Source organism: Amblyomma maculatum, chromosome 1, assembly GCF_055883805.1.
Source record: "Amblyomma maculatum isolate TAMU_Amacu chromosome 1, ASM5588380v1, whole genome shotgun sequence".
NCBI lineage: Eukaryota > Metazoa > Arthropoda > Arachnida > Ixodida > Ixodidae > Amblyomma > Amblyomma maculatum.
In genome coordinates, this window is record NC_139344.1 from 415,213,910 (window position 1) to 415,235,041 (window position 21,132).

A 21,132-nucleotide genomic window follows, 5' to 3' on the forward strand; every position below is an offset into this window, starting at 1 on the left:
ATCGAATTAAGGGTGCGTAATACTTAATCAGCTTTCCAAACTTGCCGGGTAAAGCTGAACCACCACCTAAGCTGGTCATTCATGTGTGAGCTCTCCCACTGCGAAATTAACAGAAAGTACGCGTAAAGTCATTTGTTTTTGCAATAAAAATTGTCACAAATTTAATGATTGCATCCCTTGAGTATTTAAAGCGGGGAGCTCAAAAAAGTGAAGGCCGTGCGAGATTTGTCAGAAGCAAGCGATTTAAGACGATGCAGGTGCGGACAGAAGTAAACGAAGCGTCCAGCACAAGAAAAAACTGCGGGCTATCGCCGCCTAGCTGAGAAAGCGGAAAGTCCAAAATCGCCACGCGCGTGTATAAGCCCCTCATGCGGAGCGACTCTCCAATTGCTCCTCTTGTCTTGCATTTTGCCAGCGTTAATGTAAAGCTAATGATGTGCATGTTGGATGTTTGCATACTATGTAACAAGCGGCAATTTTGAAATGCGCTGACCGCTGTCTGGATAAGGCAGAGCCCGCGGGGATGGCACGATCGTTAAGGCCCTTCGTCGCGACAGTTGTTGGCTTGCTTCTGCCCCAAATGACCTGCAAGACTTGAACTTTCGTTTCCTCTGGGACTCATTTGCTTCCAGCTAGTAGCCGAAAGCGCTGAAAATAATCGACCTGCCACTCCAGCTCCTTTTCTTTTTTAATATATTTTTATTCCATTTAGTACGCCTTGCTCCTACAGGCTAACTACGAAAATTATGCCTCAAAATACCACTCGTGCTTCGCGACTTGCACTGTCATTTAATACGTAAGAAATAAATAAGTCGAGGTGTTAAGTATATATATAAATATATAGCGATTTGATTGAATGCGCAAATGCATGTGTATCATATAGGCCAGAAGGCGAGTATCTGTGTCCCGTGTGGCGCTGTTATATTAATATATAATTCTAGATTAAAGCCTGAGTGAAATGCAGCGCTCGTACCGTCTTGTTGCTTTGTGTTCCCATGAATAAGTTTGCGTGGCTAAATTATAATGAATCACCAACAAGCGCAGTGCACTGTTCTAGCCATTATGTGGCGTTCGAAACCTTTTGTGCCGTGGTGTTGCCTACATCGGAGCTGAAAGACTCGTACCAGACACAACATTATTCGTTGCACACGAGGACTCGTATTTCAAGAAGTGTGCTGTTGCGTTCCAAATATTTTCTGCAGTGTGTAGTGCACCACTCTCCTCAATGAATTGACAAACTTTGAGCGTGGGCCATGACAATTTCGGGTGTGGCCTCTATAGTTTTGGTCGTGGGTTGACTCAATTTTTCAAATTTGGTAAGTATATTTTGAAGGCGCGCCAACTTTACGCTGGAAGTCGTGGTTCTCAGCGTCCCTCAAGAAAGGTCAAAGGTAGACGATTCAACATACCCAACCTTTTTAAGATTCGTTAGAGAATTACTTTTTCAGCTCATAAAAAAATTCTAAAGCGTACCTGGAGCAACAGTTTTCTTTCATTTGAAAAACAAGGACAAGATAACATTTCAGTGCTAATGCAGTGCGTCGAAGGAGAGACCGGAAGAGTGCAGCCATTGCTGCTCCATTGGAACTTCCTTGAAGCAACTAGAAAGCAAAAATACTAACACTATTTAACAAACCAGAAATGTGACGGCACGTTCAGTATTTTGGAGACGTTTGGACGCTAGCGACTGACAACTTGGTCGCAAAGGCAACAAAAGTTCAAAACAGGTGCTCCATCTTCGGTAGAAGCGCGTCTGTTCCTCTCTCGAACGAAGTGGCTTAAAGGTAGCGCCAAACTCGTGGTCTTCGCTGTATGCAGGCAGCACTTCGTGCATTCGAACAATCCCTATTCTAAAACGGACGTGACCATCCGATAATATCGTCTTGAAGCTGGCCGAATTGCAAGCAAGTGAAGAAATAGGATGGTGGCGCCACCCCAGGGGGTGTACACGCGCGTGCGATTTTGTGCTTTCGCTCGGCTAGGTTAGGTGTCGCTGACCCGCAGTTCTTTCTATAGTTCTTTCTTGTGCTGAGCACCCCGTTTACATCTATCTACATCTGAAAATTTAAGCATACGTTATAGAGGGTTTACCGTTGCCTAGAAATATCTGCGTCGTTTCGAAAAGCAAAATAAAATATAAGTAAAATGCGATCACTAAAAATACTCTCGGAGGCGGAGCGCGCGCGAACGAACACAGGATGGGTATTTAGAGGCATATTAGTGTTTCCCCCCGTTTGTAGGATTCATAATTAAGCAACGAAGACCAGCAAGCTCTTTAATAATTTACATGGCTTCGTCAAGGTTCGTTAATCCTCAGAAAAGTGTAACAAAGCGTATTAACGTGTATGGGAGAATCGCAGGTTACATATTTTACGATTTCAAATGGCTATGCTTTTCAGAGCACTGCTGCGAGTTTATTTAGTAAGACTTATTTCTGGATGAGCAGCAAGGATCCATGTTGTCATTGGAACCTTTCAGCTATATACCAAATGCCAAGGACAAAAATCAAAGGGCTTTTGTTTTGCCGGCTGCCTGCCCCACAGACATCACTTTATATTTTCTTTTATATAGCTTGATTGCTTCTTAAGGAAAAAACATTTGCATCAGTTTACATTGATGTTGGTTTGGCGGTTCTAATTCTGATACTATAGCAGGAAGAAATTAAAGTTTCGAAAAAAAAATGAAATCATATAAAAAATTGCGCTGAAAACAATTGCGACTGGGAAATGAAAGTTATCCCTCGTCTTAAGTGTTTACACCTCTTGGTTTACTATTTCGTTCATTGCAAAATTGACTTTCTTGAAATTTCTGATGCAGTATACGCGCAACTGTCGAAGAAACGGCTCTAAAACCTCGCATTCATGCTTTTCTTTTATTAGGAAAAATGAGCGTAAATGTTGCTTATTTAAAAGCTCTCTATTGATAAATACACTATGTGTTGATTTAATGTCATTTAGGGTTTATATGTGTTTCATTCCAGCGCGAATACGAACATTTCATGCAGGCCATATGGGGGCATGAGTCGAGAAAATTGGAAAACAATTTAGGCTCATTTGGTTCTTTATTAGCCTTTGCAAGATAACATAACCTTCCCTGCTCTTTCCTTTGAAGATGCAGTGCGAAAGCAAAAATAATTTTGTTTCGACAGCCAAAAAACACAAAAAAATTGTTCAGCCATGGGATAATGAGCAGGCCACTTAACGAAGAATGTAGTTTCTGTAATGTTTCTAACTAATTGCAAACAGGCATTATTAATAGCGTTTGTTGAAATTTCCGCGCCTAGAATGACAGGAATTCAACCATACTCTCATGAGTACATCGCTAATATGTGCAGAGATCTTTTCTCCTGTTATGAGGTCTACTCTGCGTTCTTTTTCAGGTGGTAAAGCAACTGTTCCTCAAAAAGCCGAGAGGGCTTCGAGTTTTCACAAAAGATGGTATTCCGGAAGAATGGCACTTCAAGAACAACGAACTCGTCGCGCCGATCGTTCTTGTAGCTGAAGAAGGATACTACATTATGCCAGTAAGCATGACACTTGCAAGTTTAACGCCATAAATATTGATCTTTTTTTATTGCGAAAACTTTGTATACACTCATGAAGGTGTGTTCTCTAAAAACTGCAAGAACTAAATGAGCTTTGGTAAATATCCATACTCATTCGTGCTTCTTTTAGAATACGTACTCTACGCCGCGTGGTGTTTAAGTTCCTTCTAAGAGGAGAGTGCCTCTAAATTAAACCACAACAATGTGAGCTACAAGATCGCTGCTATACTTAAAATGGTTTGTCTCGTCCATACAACTCTGAATATGCAGGTAACATTTGTTTGAAATATTTGCTTTCAGTTCAAGAACCCAGCAAAAACTCTTCCAGGAAACCACGGTCCTCCACCTGGAGTTCATGGTTACGACCCCGCTATGCCTGACATGTGGGGAATATTTTTTGCTCGTGGACCAGGTGAGGGAATATTCTGGCCCTTAATTTATGAATCACTTCGTGAAGCATCGCCCCTGAGAATTTCCTAAGTGAGGTAGAATTTTTTACCTCGTTTTGTAAAGGCGGTTGGCGCGGAAAAAAGTTAATTCATATGCATTGTATATATGCAAAAAACATATTCGAGAAGTGGAGTACGGTACAGAAAAAAATACTCCGAAATCGAGACTTCTGGATATAATTTGTTTTCTAAAATTATATTTTCGACAAGTTTAAGCAATTCAAAATGCGCGGGAATATAACTAAGATAACGTCCCAAATATGCGCCATTTGCGTCTGGCGCGCATAAAGGCGGCGCCAAAAATCATCACACGTAAACTTCGTCCTTAAGAGCATGATGCATCGGCGCAAATGCTTGTCCAACTAGTTCAACGATCCACCGTATTTTATGTTCCTAATCACCTGAACAAAGAGGTCTGCATAGGGCTCAGTTCAGCTCAGCTCAGCTTGTTCAGTCATATATTATTCTTTCGTCAACAATAGTCGAAGAACGGCAGCTTGGGCGGCAGCTTGGGCGAGTTGGTTATGCATATTGTTTGTGTAAACCAGCTCCGTCCCGTGTCTTCGCTCTAGTTTATACAAACAATAGCCGAAGGGAATGGCGGGGAAATCAAAACAAATCCTTCCCGGCTAACTACACCCACATATACACGGATAGCATGGTAGCGTAGACGGCATCTAGGACGCTTGGGATCGTCGAAGACTCGAGTCACTGCTCCTGGGTTGCTCACAGTTTACAAGGCTCGACGAACCAGCGATAAGGCGGGGAAGCACTGAAGCAACCCCACGTGGCTGCAAACACCTGTGCAGAATCTTCGTGTATCTTACGGTGTCAAAATAAATATTTTAATATAAGCATCTTAAAAGGATATAATAATTATAAAGCACCGCTCCAGTATTCAGTGCCAGATCAACAATATGAATTCAGAAAAAAAAAAACGCTTGGTCAGATTCAGATCTTCAAACGCAATCAACAAATCTGTCTCATGGCAATTTTTCAAAGTAACTGCGCCCTGCTGACCACCACTCTGCTTCTGCAGAAATAATAATGACAAAGAAAAAGCTTCCCTTGCTATGCCTTTACAGCAGGTGACAGGAAGAGTGTACTATATCCTAGACAAACAAAACCATTCTTATCTGATGTCTTTTGCGAGAAATTTTGCGGTTGGAGCATGCTTCTAACAAGAATTGCTAGCACCCATCCTAGCGCAGCCAAACGTAGCAAGACTACTCAGACACTTCATAGTTGAAAAAGGTTCGTCATATGCTGGGGCTCAAATTTCAGACGATCGTCTCACCGTGCCATGTCCTTGTCCTTAAAAATGACCTAATCAGAACGGCCAGTAATCTGAAGTTGGGGAGAACCAAACTGATCAACTCTAGGATGAAACTGTTTGTCTAATGCTTTTAGGGACTCCCTCCAGGCGGTGTAGGTTTTAAAAAGGGTATGGGGCCGCCGCCCCGTAAGTACGGTCGTTCCCTGTTTCAAACCCGAACCATGAGGTATTTTTATATCAAACCGCAAGTTTCTGAGAAGCCTGTTTAACTTTCCTCTGTAGCCATACGAATGAGCTCTGAAGGAGGCTGACGATCATTATTAGAAGCAAAATTATTTTTCGCCAAAGCTGCGACAAAAAATGGGCACGAAAGTCACTGTAGAGAAAAACCAGCTTACTTCATATGTCAATTAAAATAGCTCTTTTCTCTGAGTTGAAGAAATGTAGTTAATAAAAATAAATCAGAGCAACATGCACCTGCATTACGCGCGGGGAAAACGACTACATTTGACCACTGAATACAATTTACTAAAGGAAAGCACGCTCAGCAGCACGCAGCACCTTTAATGCTTTCTTAATCAATTCTCCTCGTGGTTAAGAGAGATATATTTTGAGTGCCTCTAGGTCATCCTCAGTTTTTGAAAAGGACCACAGGCATATAGTTAGTAATCATTTATTACTTATTAAGGCGATCCGCATAGCATGCAGCTGGGTGTAGTTTTGCAATTTTTGTTTTCTTTATCGACACTGGTCTTGAAATCATTTAACGTCAAAAATAAGCATTTGTTTTTCTCTGAAAGGTCGCTTCTCGAAACTTCGCATTTAAAATGGAGTCGCTAGGTGCAGTAATGTCATAGAGGTTACGTTAGCTGCTCCTAGTGCATACAATTGGCAAAAGACTTCCGCATTTGCTGTATTAGAAATGCAATCAACGCCACTTTAACACTGTGCATTGCGGGAAGCCAACATTCTAAGAAGGCAATGCGTATTTTGTCGTTAAATGTTTCAAACTGTGTTGGCAGAAAAAAAGTTTAGAATCGGACTAATATTTTATAATGAAGACCTTTAGTTTCTCAAAATAATCGTGACCCTTGATGTTGAGAGTAGAAAAATTGAGTGGTACGTTTATTTATTTAATTATTTTTTCTGCCCTCCATTATGTACCTACATATGTCCGCCTTGCAGTACCATCCACTGGCGTAGACAGCACCGACTTATCTGTCGCAGGGTTCTAAATAAAAATCTTCTAAGAAGTTAAAAAGGAAACATCCGGGATAGTGCTGCGTTTCAATAAAAGATAGAATGCTTTGATATTATTCAACTATCTGGGGAGCTAAACACCTCGAAATGAAGGCCCCCGTGGTGCAGTTCTGGAATTGACTCTCTTGTGATTTTTTCGGCTTAGATAGGCTTGTTTGTTGCTATATATTAATAGTTTATTTATTAATATCTGAGTAACACAAGATGTTGCATTGTATGCGGACGCAACTAATTTATTTTTTCTGATGAAAACACTGAACACATGAGAAGAAAATGTAACATTTGCTAACAAAACTGCAGCAGTGGTGAAGTACTAATCAATTACAGGTAATCGTATTAAAAAGGAAGTGCGCGTTGTTTCAGCACCGAAATAAACAAATTTAACTTTGTTTCGTGCTTAACTTTGCAGGCGCTTTCTTGGAACGCAAAGAATCTAAAACAATTGTGGGGATTAGGCATGGCTTGAACCTATTGATAGAGCGAAAGCTGTGTGTATTGCAGAAAGCCGCTTTTCAATTGGCGGCCTTTTCATAATTTTGATCTAAATTAGGTTTTGAGGAAAGAAATGAGCTTTATACTTTTGAGTAGACGCCACAGTATTCTAGATATCTGCACCTAATCAGGTCAAGGTCATGTTATCGTATTGTTTCTTGTGTATTGTGGGACCGAAGCGGAAGAGGTCTTGTAGAGGAAGGCTGAGAAGTAATTTGGCCATCTCTCGGATTTTAACTTGAGCGAACATTGCACAACTAAGGGCTAACTCTTAGTTTAATAGCTGTTCCTGGCCCCACGGGGCTGGTACTGGTAGGTCAACGCCGCTTTCGGCGGGGCCTTGTCTGCCACCGAATTTTTATCTGTTGTAGGTCGTCATTGCACCCGAAACCGCTTAAGTGGTGGACTACGGCTGTTGCGGCGTGCGTCTTTCTCACTTTTTTTTTCTTTCTTCTCTACTTTCTTTCTTCTGTGCGCACGAGGCAGCGGAGGTGGTTGAGCTACAGAGCCAGTGGCCGCCCCGTGCAGTTTCTTTTCCTTTTTTTTCTGATTTATTTGTAGGAAGGGAAAGGCGCAGTAACTGTCTCACTTGTTTTCTTTGGACCCCGCAACCGCGCTGTAGGTGAAGGGAGGAAGGTGGGAGTCAAAGTGGAAAGAGAGAAAGAGGAGCCGTAGTGGAGGGCTACGGAGTAATTTCGACCACCTGGGGATCTTTGACGTGCGCTGACATCGCACAGAACACGACGCCTCTTCGTTTCGCCTCCATCGAAACGCAGCCGCCGAGGTAGGGTTCGAACCCGGGAACTCCGGCACAGTAGTCGGGCGTCTTACCACTGCACCACCCTGGCGGGCCTTCTTCCTACAGCCGCAACAACCTCTTCATTTAATAATATAATAATTGGTTCACATGAAAGTTGAGGCGCAGTATTTGTCACACTTGTTCTATGGACACTTGCACCGTGCCGCAAGGGAAGGGATGAAGGTGCGAGTGAAAGCGGAAACAGAAAAAGGGTGCCCTATATAGTGGAGGGCTTCGGAGCAAGAACCACCTGGGGATCTTTGTTGTTGGCTGTAAGAAGAAGGAAAAGAAAATACACAAGCCTGCTGCTGGCTCTGTAGCTGAGCCACCTCCGCTGCCTCGTCCGAACAGAAGAGAAAAATGATCATATAATGATGATAGTATGAGAAGCCAAAGATGCGTGCTTGGGCCCGGGAGGAGGCCTGAGCCGTAGACAGAAGAGAGAAAGTAGAGAAGACAGAAAAAGAAGAGGGAGAAAAGATGGTGGTGGTAAAAGCATTTTGCTGCCATTGGAACGAATAGTGGGGGCGAAGCCTCCCTGCATGGCACTTGGGTACTTCCTTAAAACATGGGAGGCACTCTTATAATACAAAAAACGCCCTTGAAGAGCAATTCTACTCATAGTACTGGAAATGATATTGCGTCGGTCATGACTTGAGGTGCTCTTCATGAGAAAGTCCCAGCAGGACTCTGCGACGTTCGGTTATGGAGGATGAGGAAATTTGGGGCATGTAAGAAGGATTATTAGGAAGTGCCTTGGTTTGTCGCAGAGCCTGCTTGCGGAGGAAAACTGGTCTGGGTATCGGGCATGTAGAAGTGCGGGATATGGAGCAGTTTGAGTCTGCAAGCTTCGCCAGTGTACGGCCTGCGCTATGGCGAGAGAAGGGGCGGGGGCTGTATATTCCCTTCGTTTCTCTCAATAATACAAGAAAATATCACGGAAGGAGAGCAGGCGCTCGTCGGCCTGTAGAGGGGGCTCCATTGCTCTACCCAGGAAAGTGACACCTCGGGCTAGGGAATTAACCTCCTCGTTGCCAGGGAGGTCAGCATGTGCTGGCATCCAGATGAGGCTTATGGGGTGGTGGGGCTGCCAGAAGCGTAATATGCGAGCAGCGGTGCGGTATATATATAGCCGTTGGCATAATGTAGAATCGCAGATTTGTAGCCAGATAAATTTTTTGTGGCAGATGTAGAGATGAGAGCAGCGCAATGGCTGCCTCTTCTGCCTCTGTGGGGGAATTGGTGATTATAGAGCTGGAAGTAAGCAGCCTTGCTTGATTTTCGGCTACAGCCAGGACCATACGGGAGCCTGGCGTATATTCCCCTGCGTCCACGTAGACCACCTCTTGGTCCTCGCTATACTGTCTCTGAAAGACATGAGCTCTGGCTATTATGCGGCCCTGATCTCGCTCAGGGTTCATGTGATTATGGATGGGAGGTATGATGAAGTTAGAGCGGAGGTTAGGAAAAAGGGAGACACCGTCAAGGGGATATGTAACTGTACTAAGGTTTAAGTGGGATAATAAAGTGCGGCCAGCCGCCGAGTTGGATAGAGGGGATATTTGGTCCGTTAATGTAGCCCCTCTAAGTTCCTCGACATTGTTGTGTAAACCGAGTTTAAGGAGTCGGGCATGAGATGTGCTGGGGGGAAGTCGTAGAGCCGTTTTCGTTCAACTTTGTAGGAGCGCGTTCACCGGTTTCTCGCCTTTTGTTTGAGGGGGAGGTATGTGAGAGCATTTGTGCGCTGCTTATAATGTAAGCCTAGGTGACGCTAATTGCGTTTCGCTTGCGTAAGCCTGCGCGGCGGTTGGCTATGCGGCGAATCAGTCGGGTGGTCTGTTGACATTGTGTATGGATAGTCTTTCTGACTTCTCCGTGTGCACCATATGAGTGAAGAACGAGACCCAGCACACAGATGTTTGGATACTAGTGGGATCGAATGGGTACCTAGCTTTAGGGAAATATGCGGCCTGCCTGAATCGTATTGCTTGGGGCGATAGAGAAAGAGTTCTGATTTTGAAGAGGAACAAGCTAGGCCACGTTCCCTTACATAGGTGTTGATGGTGTTTAGTGCCAATTGCAGGTGTTCCTCTATTTCGGCATCACTGCCGCGGTTAGTCCAGACAGTGATATCGTCGGGGTAGAGGCTGCAATGAATGTCAGGGATTTGAGCCAATTTTTTGGGTACGTGAAGAAGTGCTATGTTGAATAGTAAAGGGAAGAGGATGGCGTCCTGGGGCGTACCTCGTGCACCTAGCGTAATCTCCGTAAGGCAGTGGTCACCAAAGGTACGTGTGGCTGTGCGCTGGCTGAGGATGTCTCGGACGTAATTATACAACTTGACGCCGACTCCCAGGATTGTAAGATTCTGAAGAATTGCTGATTGTGTAACATATTATTAAATTCATTTGTTAGACCCACACGTAGGATGGGTTTGGTTTCATAGGTTTGAAGGTTTATGTTCTAGCTTTTTAGATTTGATGTTTTACCTGTAAGAAGACATCCTGTGTAGAAAGGCCTGAACGAAATCCACACAAGCAGGTGTGCATGACATTGTCGCCTTCTAGATATTGACAAATGCTGGTGTGGAGTACATGCTCTATTAGTATGCAGAGAGAAGGGGTGAAAGAGATAGGTCTAATGAATTTAAATTAGCAGATGTTTCCCAGGTTTCAGTATAAACAGAACTTTGGCCTCTTTCCATTGAGTCGGGAGGGTTTTAGCGTTGCCAGTACTCGTTAAAGTATTCGGTAGGGCGGCAGTAAATTGGTTATCTAGATATTGGCGTACCGTATTATGTAGTCCATCTGGACCGGGTACTGAAGATGTGTTTAGCCTCTGAAGCTCAGCTTGCTCCTCTGATACCGTGATGGGTTAGTCGAGGAAGTCGTTAGGGGGCTCTGAATAGTCGGAATGTGGTATAGAAGGGTACTCGGGGAAGTAATGATCTCTTAGTTCTTGGAGAAGTTCCGGTGAAGGTGTATCGCAGGTATATAGTAGTCTAGTGAGGTTATAACGTTGGGTAGTCCTAGTCTAACTAGAGTCCATTAAGTGCCTAAAAAGGTTCCAAGTCTGAGATACACTCATCATCATCATCATCACAATCATCATCATCATCATCATCAGCCTGATTATACCCACTGCAGGGCGAAGGCCTCTCCCATATTTCTCCACTTAACCCGGTTCTGTGCTAGCTGCATCCACTTGACCCCTGCGAACTTCTTAATCTCATCCGCCCACCTAACTTTCTGCCGCCCCCTGCTACGCTTTCCTTCCCTTGGAATCCAGTTTGTCACCCTCAGCGACCATCGGTTATCATCTCTTCGCACTACATGTCCTGCCCATGTCCATTTCTTCTTCTTAATTTCCACTAGAATGTCGGTAACTTGAGTTATTTCTCTGACCCATTCTGCACGCTTTCTATCTCTTAATATTACCCCTACCATTTTTCGTTCCATAGCCCCCTGGGTTGTCCTCAACATAAGTAGAACTTTCTTGGTTAGCCTACACGTTTCAGCCCCATAGGTGAGTGCAGGCAAGATGCAACTGTTGTATACTTTCCTCTTGAGCGATACCGGTAAGCTGCTAGTCATAATTTGCGATTGCTTGCCAAATGCACTCCATCCCAATCTTATTCTTCTTGTTATTTCCTTTTCATGGTCCGGATCTGCGGTTACTACTTGTACTAAGTAGACATATTCGCCTACTACTTCCAGTATTTCGCTACCTAATGTAAACTGCTGTTCCTTCCCGAGGCTGTTGAACATTACCTTAGTATTCTGCATATTGATTTTCAAGCCTACCTTTCTACTTTTTCTGTCTAGGTCATCAATCATTATTTGCAGTTCATCCCCCGAGTTGCTTAGCAAGGCAATGTCATCAGCAAATCGCATGTTACTGAGGTATTCTCCATCTACCCTTAACCCTAACTGCTCCCATTCCAAGTCTCTGAATACTTCCTCTAAACAAGCTGTGAATAGTAATGGGGAGATTGTGTCTCCTTGCCTAACACCTTTCTTTATTATAATTTTGTTACTTTCTTTATGCAGAACTATGGTTGCTGTGCAGCCACTATATATATATATATATATATATCTTCCAGATAGATACACTCATATTTCCATCTAAATTGTTGCATAGCGATTCCCGATTATGTCGTGTCCACACAAACAATTGTGACAGATACTGCTTCTTTCCCTTCCAGTGAACCAATTATTATTATTATTATTTTTATTAGACGTCTCTAGGCATCAATAAAAAATATAGAAATTATTTACTTATGTGTCCTAAATCAATACTGTATACTTTTGTCTAGTAGAGCCTCGGCAGAAGTACTGTTTGCTCGTATGGTGTACGCCGTACGGTACTAATACCATACCAACGTATGGTTCGCTTGTATGGGGTACCAAAACTAAACCTCGCCTCATTGTTCAGTGTAAAAAATAGGAAATTAGTGCCATTTACTGTTTAGAGGTACAAGACCACAAATTGCCTGATTTTTTTTTAAGCCAATATACTTCGTTTACAAGGATATATTTGAATTCAAACTGCTGTATTTGTTTACAAAGAAATAAAACTATATCAGAGTTACTTCAATAGAATGTTCATTACACATGATCCATACCCTCTTAGGTACACACAATATCACTCCTCGCCTCAAACTATTTATAGTATGCAGACGAACTCGTATGCTGTTTCGGTCTTAATTAATAAAGTCCCATTCAAATACACCTTATCTCATGAATTTAAAACAGTTCGCTCATTTAAAAACATCATTAGAATTTGCCTTCTTGCAACTATTTTCACTTAACGTAACTTCCTTATTATAAATTTGCTGGATGCGTTTTGTTTCAGGCCTTATCAGTGTAGTTGGTCTGGTGCGATGCGTTGTGTTTGGTGGTGCATTTGATGCACTGGTATCACTACTAAATTAGTTCTGATGTGCTTTTGTTCCTTTTTAAGCACGACCCCACAGTGTAGCTGCTGTAACGTGTTTCTGTTTTTTTTTTTTTTTTTTGCTGGAGCCCGGAGCCTCGGCAGGTAGGGTTATCTTGCTCCGGGCTACACAATTTTTCATAATCCGAAGAAATGAAATTGCATTTCGAATTTTATTATTTAGGATTTTCCAATAGTGATTCTAATAGTGTGAACATCAGCAGCTTCCCAACTCCTGGTTATGGCAGTCTTCAGCTAATGCTTTTCGCAGTTTGCAAATTGTCTACATGGATCTCCTAGATGCTTAATCCAGAACTCTGGGAAGTTTAAAATGTGTATGCAGTGCTCGCAGCCTTTTAGTTTTTTCGCAGTGTTCAAAGTAAAAAAAAGCATATGTGTGTTTTTATATGGTATGATTTAGATTGCCAAGTGGGAATGTACGTCAGGAGAATACAGTGCTCGTACCACGTGATATCGTACCGTGTTTCGCTGGTAATGGAAACCTACCCGGCCAAGGTAGGCAGAAAGACGACCGCCGGAATGATTATACAAGATGCACAAATTATGTTTGTATCTTTGTCCAGATTATCCATTTCATTGCCATGATCGTTTACATTAATTCCATATAGACCGATGATAGCAATGTTTTGCGAATTTCACACAATTAACATTGCCGCTGTTCACTATTGTGTTGAATACCCAGCAAAGAAAAAACTGCCAACGGCGTTCCTAATCCCCTTTTAAATCACGCAGTGAGTTCCGGCACACCACCTCCCCCCCCCCCCCCCCCTCCTCTGTCCGGTATGCGCTGCAGATAGGCTAAAAAACCTAAAAGAATGCAAATGCACATCTAATACTTTGACACGCAGCGGTGGTTGTTCATTTTCATTACTACTTTCATGCGTGCTTATATGCCCAGTGTGCTTGCAATGAGAAAAGAAAAATTTTCACTTATCACTTCACCTGCGGGTTTCTATATCCAACATACACAAAAGGAGAGAGCATCCGACTTCCACGATGATAGACATCACGCAATGGGATGCTTGAGCACTGCCCGGCTTAGTTCGAAAAGTTTTCTTTATTTACACAACATTTATCGCCATTTGTATAGTGCGGGCGTTCTCGATTTTGAGCCTGCAGTGATTAAAATTTTCGTTGCACTCGTATATAAAACAGTCGCAGTAATTTTAAAAACGAGCAGCAATGACACGGAGTTTATTTTACGCGAGCGTCTTTGCAACTCACTCCGCCGAACAGCCGCTGTAGACGTTTTCTGGGTTCATCGGCAGAAACTTGATCGGCCGACGTTGTCTTGACCTCACGCTAGTATTTCAAGCACCCCGCTTCAAATGGCGCGAATGCGTTTACGGCGGGTTGAAATGAAGCTTAAATTCGCTAGGAGGTAGCTTTCTGTAATGGTGACATTTAAAAAAATGCTAGTTTACTTCTGTTCAATGCAGTGGCTAAAATAAACTTGACGCCTTGATCGAACCGAGGCCATTTGCACTTGATACTGGCATGCTGCATTGTCGCGAAGAGTCGCTAGTACAAGGTGTGTTAGAAGGGAGCCCGTCACGGTGCGTATCACCTACAAACAACCTTCACTATTGCTTTGTGGCGAAAATGCGGTGGCGCTATCGTCGGCGGTGACTTTCGCGCGGTAGGCAAAACATTTCTGTCAACTTTGCCTACTTTATTGCTGCGTGGTTGCTGCTGCCAAAAAAAAAGAAAAACAAAAAAGCATAGGATCATTCCTTCTTGTTGCGTAGCAGTGGCGTGTGCTGAAAGGTACAAGAAGGGAATTTTAGTTAGCTTTCACAGATTTCTTGCCGACAAAGGTTGCCGTATACAGCAAACTGGAAGCGCGAAGGCTGGATATCGACGCCAGCTCTTCGAATATGCGACAAACACTTTGTCACGGATAAGTCCGTGCTTATTAACATTACGCCTGAGCGTTCGACGTGTTCAAAGATAGCGAATAACTTGAGTTTGATCTTCTTTACGACACGTAATAGGATCTCGGTACTGCTTTGGCGCGGGTGCGGCTGCACACGTATTGGCGAGGCAGCTAGCATTATAATTCTATGTGAGTGAATGTGCGTAGATGTCAATGCATTTGTCAAGACTATATATTTCAAGAATTCCTTACACACGTTTTTCTCCCTTTGGTATAATTGCACGCATGCTTGGTGAGCTGCTCAACTCATCGGTGGTTGTGTTGCATGGCCAACCTTCGGCGTGTTCACCTCAAATCAATTTAATCTATTTCGTGATGAAGATTACCACTGCGTGCTGACAGCCGCCGATATTCGCTCGAGTCAGCCTGCATGTTTTTTATCACGAGCGGTTTTAGTTGCATTCATATAGCGGCTCATTGTGAATGCGAGTTGTGGGGTTTATTGCCGAGTGACATATATGGGCTCGTGGTTCCGTCTCTCTTTACATCAACTACGAACTTCATGGCGCACTGTTTCATGCTTCATTTTTCCTAATCTGAAATGCACCCACGGTGGCTGGCATAAACTGGGTCACTGTGACTACGAATCCTCGCGGCAGCTACAGCTTGCAATTGTAATGCAAACCGAAAGCGTGAATAACCTTGATCAAATTGCGAACGTTAACACTGACGACAGCAGCCCACGAACAGAGCAGATACAACAGGCGCGCAGAGCGGTAATTTCAACGAATAACGAAAAGATAAGCAAATCCGTGAAGTGCTTAGGCGCAATGGCCTATCTACTGTTGCAATGCTTACCTAAAATCTTTAACCATAAAGTCGCTTCATGCCAGTGAGGGGCTTCGTGCTTACCAACAACGCTTATTTGTCGCTCGGTTGAATTAAGAATCATCCGATGATGCTTGGAGTGGAATACTTCGTACGTGGTTTGCGCGCGCAGTTTGCTGGCGACAAATATCACCGTCTGCTTACTCGACTGATATTAGTTGTAAGCTTCCAAAAATTTGTAATTCTCAACACATTCCTCGATTAATTTGCTTTAGAAAACAGCAAATAAAGTTCCCCAGGTGGTCGAAATTACTCCCTATTAATTTAAATCAGCAAATAAAAAATAATGTTGCTCATTTTCCCCGGCGGGCATCAAAGCATAGCCTGTACGCCTTGAACCCACTCTTCGTCTATTACGGCGTGCTGGACCGGACACTGCACGCATGTCCACGTGGAGTTTTTCCGTGTATCGCGTTCGTCCCCATTGCCGAGCCGGTTTTGTATGGGAAACATGTGACTAGGGTTTTGATCTCTTACTGTACGTTTTGCCCTTACCCTTTTAAGCAGTGCCCGCTCGACTTTTGTCGGGTCCTGTAAACCCCCTGAGCCCATTGTAACATAGTCTGCCAAAAAGGCGCCTGTGCATCACAATAACACGCTCTTGATAAGCTTGGCCACAGTACCGCTCCCGTGCTTTTTGCTACGGTGGGATCGCAGACTTCTGCAGCGCCACCTCGGTCGCCTTGTTTGTTTGTGAACATGGAAAAGGTCTATAATTTTCTTTTGAATGTGTATGCGCGTTACAATTATATATTTCAATAAGTGTAATAATTTTAACAACAATTTGCGGTGTGAAACAGCACTGTTATATGCTCTGTCGCATCTGTCCCGAAGGAAAAGTTTAGGTGTCCGACTCATTATATTCGTATTTTTATTTGCTTTGTAATTTGTTCCTTACTATCAGTATATCCACATGCCTGCAAAACATTCAATGTATTTTTTGTTTCTATTTTTCTTCTTGCTAGCCGTTCGTCAAGACAGCGCAGGGCCCAGCATGATTCGCATGGTTGATGTGTACAACGTTCTCTGCTACATGTTAGGCATGGATCCCGAAGCCAACAGCGGGTCGTGGCACGACGTAAAGATTTTTCTGGAACGCAACTACGACGCATACCTTTACGACCGTATCCAGTAGGCAAACCTCGACTTAGTCTACACGTAGGGCTTCCAGACTACAGCATAACGGATAATGAAATTAACCCGCCTCAGCACAAATAACACCAAAAATACTTCTGTGTATCTATTCAGGTGAACATACGCGTATTCAATGCGGTGGACGTCATATATGAGTCAGCCGTGTAATTTTGTTTTGTAATGTAATCGAGAAATTTATCATAAATATAAGTCGATATTCCGATGTATTCTCTTTAATTTGTAGATCTTTTCTGTTCGCCGAGGTCTTAGAGATTGGTTGCCATTGGTCATTCTGCGGTGATCAACGTTGCAAGTGTGCGTCAGCTTCTACGCTGTAGAAGTAACATGTCACTTCCGGTGAGAGAAAAAGACCAAAGAGCGAGTAGCAAACAAGACATGCAGACGTCACTTCTCCACTACAAAAATGTTGAGCTGGACGAAATGACGAACGTCAGTGTTTTATCCCCATGTAAGTTTAAGCGAGTGATGTTGACATAAGGTCAACACCAGAGAAACACTATAGATTTGACGAGGCGAAATCTACAGCCAGCTTCTTCCCATTAGGAAGGCTGGGACTCGAACTGTTGCATTTCTGTAAATAATGACATGACTAATGGTCATAGGCAGAACTGCGATGTGCGAACTACGTGTCAGTCGATATTGCAACATATGGTACTTCTAATTAAAAACCGAACCGTTCAGGAACAAAAAACAGAAGTCTTCCTGCTCGGTCACTCATACGCTGCAGGCTCATTCGCTTAAATGTATCTTAAGGGCTCGCCCCATCTCGCAACATATATTGCGCTAATATGGGTTCTGTCGATATAGAGAAATCTATGGGCCAATCATAGTGGACACGTAACGTTCGATGAGTATTTTATTCTAGTAATTAGTCAGCTATCTGCACTCAAGATTGATTGTGGGAAATGAAACAGTCTTAATATCAATCACGCCATAATTTTGCAAATCAGCGTCTTGATTTAAACCATTAGCATACACTGCGTCGTGCTGACACTTTCCCATTGAGTGTCGTCGTCAGTTACATTGTGAACCAAAAATCGAGTGCTCTGGTCTAGTGGCGACTTATCTAAAAAGATTCGCTATTTGCTACAATTATCTTGCTTGCCCTGTACTTTGCAAAACGAATAAAAGGATGTCATCAAAATGATTTCCGACATATGCTCGTCTTTGTTGTTTTCTGCATTAACCTTCGTACCAATAAAAATGTTCCCATCAGGAAATAATGACACACCATCTTTGTTATGCGCTGCATATATCTGTGTGCTTTACAACGTTGAATACTTTTCTAGCATTTATAAGCACAATTTGCATCGTTGTATTTGTCGTCTTCTGTTTTCCTATCCACTACAATGTATCTTTTTAATTTTATATTGAAATATTTTCACTCCTGTGGTGGCTCGAAAGTTACACTCGACTGCGCAATCCAAGGACACGGGCTCAACCCAGGCCACCGCGGCCGTTTCTTTTTTTTTTTGTTATGAAATGCTATGCACCAGTGTACTGTGCCGTGTCAATGCGCGTTAAAAAAAAAACCTAGATGGTTGAAAAGTTTAGAGCCTGCCACTATGGCGACCCTTATAGCCTGAAACGCTTTGCAACATAAATCCAGTATGCCAGCCAGCCATTCCTACAATCTAATCGAGCACAAAAAGCGTTTTTTCGTTTCTAATATTCTAAAAGAAGATGTTCTGTATGGAAGAACATTGTTGAAAACGGCAGCCTGCATGCTAGTTTAATGCATCTGCGGAAATCCACTGATCTGCTGAAAAGATATACTTTTGCTCACTCTTATATCCGCTAGCGGATACAGAAGAAGAGATACAAAAATTGTTCCGTTTTTATGTGCTGATCACAGAAAATCTTTCGTAGGACCAGTATCTAAGTTTAAATGCAACTCTGGCGCAGTCGATGTCATGAGACCTAGGAGTGTTTGGATCGGCCAGAGATCTAATTAAATATAACATTCTTTTTCAATGTGGTAAAATATGCGTACTGACGGGCGAGAAAAAGCGTACACAATAACGACGCTCGGTAAAAGACAAACTGAACGCAGATTTTATTGCCATTAAACCTGGTGTCTTCTTCGTAAGAAGCGTAAGCGAGAAGCATGCGTACAGTACCGCAGTCGCACAGTTCCCAGGATCATTTGGTTCAGAAAATTTTATAAAAACGAATGAAAGCTGAACTAAATGCGCACTTCTGAACAATTCCGAGTGCATTTTGTCGGCGACGTTCTTTAAAACGCGAAAAACGGTAGTTCGAATGCGCATTTTTACAATTTACTTGACGCACAAGAAATTTACGGGCACTGATAAGCTTCTCTTTTAGGCGCAAGACCTGATAGCGTTAAGGGGTCCTTAAGGATTTCCACTCAGTCTCTCACAATTGTTTCGAGGCATCTGTGCTCATTATGAGCATGGAAGGTTTCCCGAAGACGAGAGGAATCGTGTGCCCCAGTTTGGCCTTGCAATTAATGGCCACTCGGGACTGTCTGTTAAGGGTGCACTTAAGCGTCGCCTTTAAGCAGGACGCGGGAGCCTTGAGATGCACCTAATGATCCCAACTTTCTCATTCACCAAACGGGCTGTGACATGTATGTTCCAGACGAAAATGGTTGGTTTCAGAAAGGCGATCAGAATCTTGAACGCCACGTTAGCCAGCGCCAACTGTGATATACCATAGCCAACGAGGACGAACTTGATAGTTTTTCACAGGGTGCTGACAACATTCAATACAGGAATAAAAAATACTCCCTGGTGTCGCTAAATACAGAATGCCTAAAGTCGGCAACTAATGCTGATTTCCGCCCAAAAGAGGCGAATTCATACTAATTGCCATGGTATTTGCGGAGGTTTTATTGTATTCCAACTTTTAACCTTGGAACGTGGGGTGCAGCCGTTAAAGATATCCAGACAATGCCAGTTGCATAAAATATATATGATTTAAGGAAGTTTTCCTCTTTGTGCAATACTATTGCACTGCCTGATAAAGCGGAGAGAATCTACCCCAGAGCTTTCAGCGCATAGCATGAACAGAAAACGGATTGCGCTAAAGGACACAGTATTTTCGTTTTACTCCTTACAAGATAATTAGCATTTAAAGTGTACTTACGATTTCCAGCATATTGGACGCGTGCAAAAATGTTTTGTTTAATTGTGTTGAATATTTCTTTTATACAAGCTCCCTAAAGTCGACACTGATGCATCGCCCCATTCATGCTATCATAGCCTGCTAATTTTACCATGCCGGGTAATTCACTCTGGCGTAGCTGTCCAAGATCATCATTTAAACTAAGCTTCATTTAAATTACGAGCGTCGGTTCGGGAGGTGCACCAAAATCTATAGGTGTTCGCCGCGGTTCGCCTTCCCTTACGGTGCGGTTGCGGTGTCCACAGAAAACAAGTGAGACAGTTACCGCGCCTTTCCCTTCCTATAAATCAATCAGTCAATCAGCTACCAGTAAAGCTGCAATGACGCCAAGGGAATAAGCTCTCGAACGTGAATCCTTAGTGGTGGCGTCATCACTAGTGATGATGTCATGACGGAATGTGACGTATCCCTTCCTGTTCATAAACATTGTCGGATGTGACGTCATGACGTCATACTTGATACTTTCGCATTAACATATAAAATAACAGGAGCCACATGTTCATCACACTGAAGCTTAAAATCACGACAATCATATTTTTACTTCTGGTAGCCCGAACGTTTTAGCAAGCAGATTAACGCTCACATGGCTATTAAAATTGTAACGTTTAAAGTCTCGCCGCCTCCGATACGCGTCCACTGTGGAAAATAGATGCAAGAACGAATTATGCGAGAAATGTTTGCACTTCAGTTCAAGAGAAAGGAATAATGACAGTGTGTTAAAACTTCATAGTTACCTAAATACCGAAATCACACTTTATCGAACGAACATAGCGTGTCTTACACTATAGAAGTTTAATGAATTACAGGAATTATACAGGAGAGACGTCGATGCACTTGGTAAACAAGAAAATATAACGATATTTGGCGCTCTTTTGAAAATAACAGTCCAATTACGCCGCTGTGTCATGTACAAATGTCGCATTCTTCAAACGTTAGCATAACAATTGTTCATTTCAGACGTCATAGTTATGAAAACTAGACACGAAATAACTAGAATAAAATTCGTTACATTGAATGGTGCGCTTCAAACGCAAACCGCCTTTTAGGCAGTATCCTGTTCAGATGAAATATCACCGGTGGGTCTGTTTTACCTAAATACCGAAACGCGTCGTGCAACAACGAAGAGCGTTTGTTTGTTGCCGGTACCGGTGGTACAAGAAACTCTTCCAGTGTAACCACGGGCTGATAAATCGCGGTTGCACCGAGTTGGGTAAGGTTTCCGTCCAATATGTAAGCTGTTTGTGGCGGCGTCATCAAAAACCGACCCCTGGATGGCTGCGGGAACCG

General features: G+C 43.0%; 1 protein-coding gene across 1 annotated transcript in view; it reads left to right on the forward strand.

The window, feature by feature from the left end:
- Positions 1–17,932, forward strand: part of LOC146208980 (glycerophosphocholine cholinephosphodiesterase ENPP6-like) — a 39,783-nt gene extending 21,851 nt beyond the window's left edge. Inside the window, exons 7-9 of the mRNA XM_084587344.1 lie at positions 3,380–3,523; positions 3,845–3,956; positions 16,506–17,932. Of these exons, the coding sequence (XP_084443470.1) occupies positions 3,380–3,523; positions 3,845–3,956; positions 16,506–16,675 (426 nt within the window). The 3' untranslated portion in view covers positions 16,676–17,932. The remainder of the gene's footprint in view (positions 1–3,379; positions 3,524–3,844; positions 3,957–16,505) is intronic.
- The last annotated feature ends 3,200 nt before the right edge of the window (positions 17,933–21,132 follow it).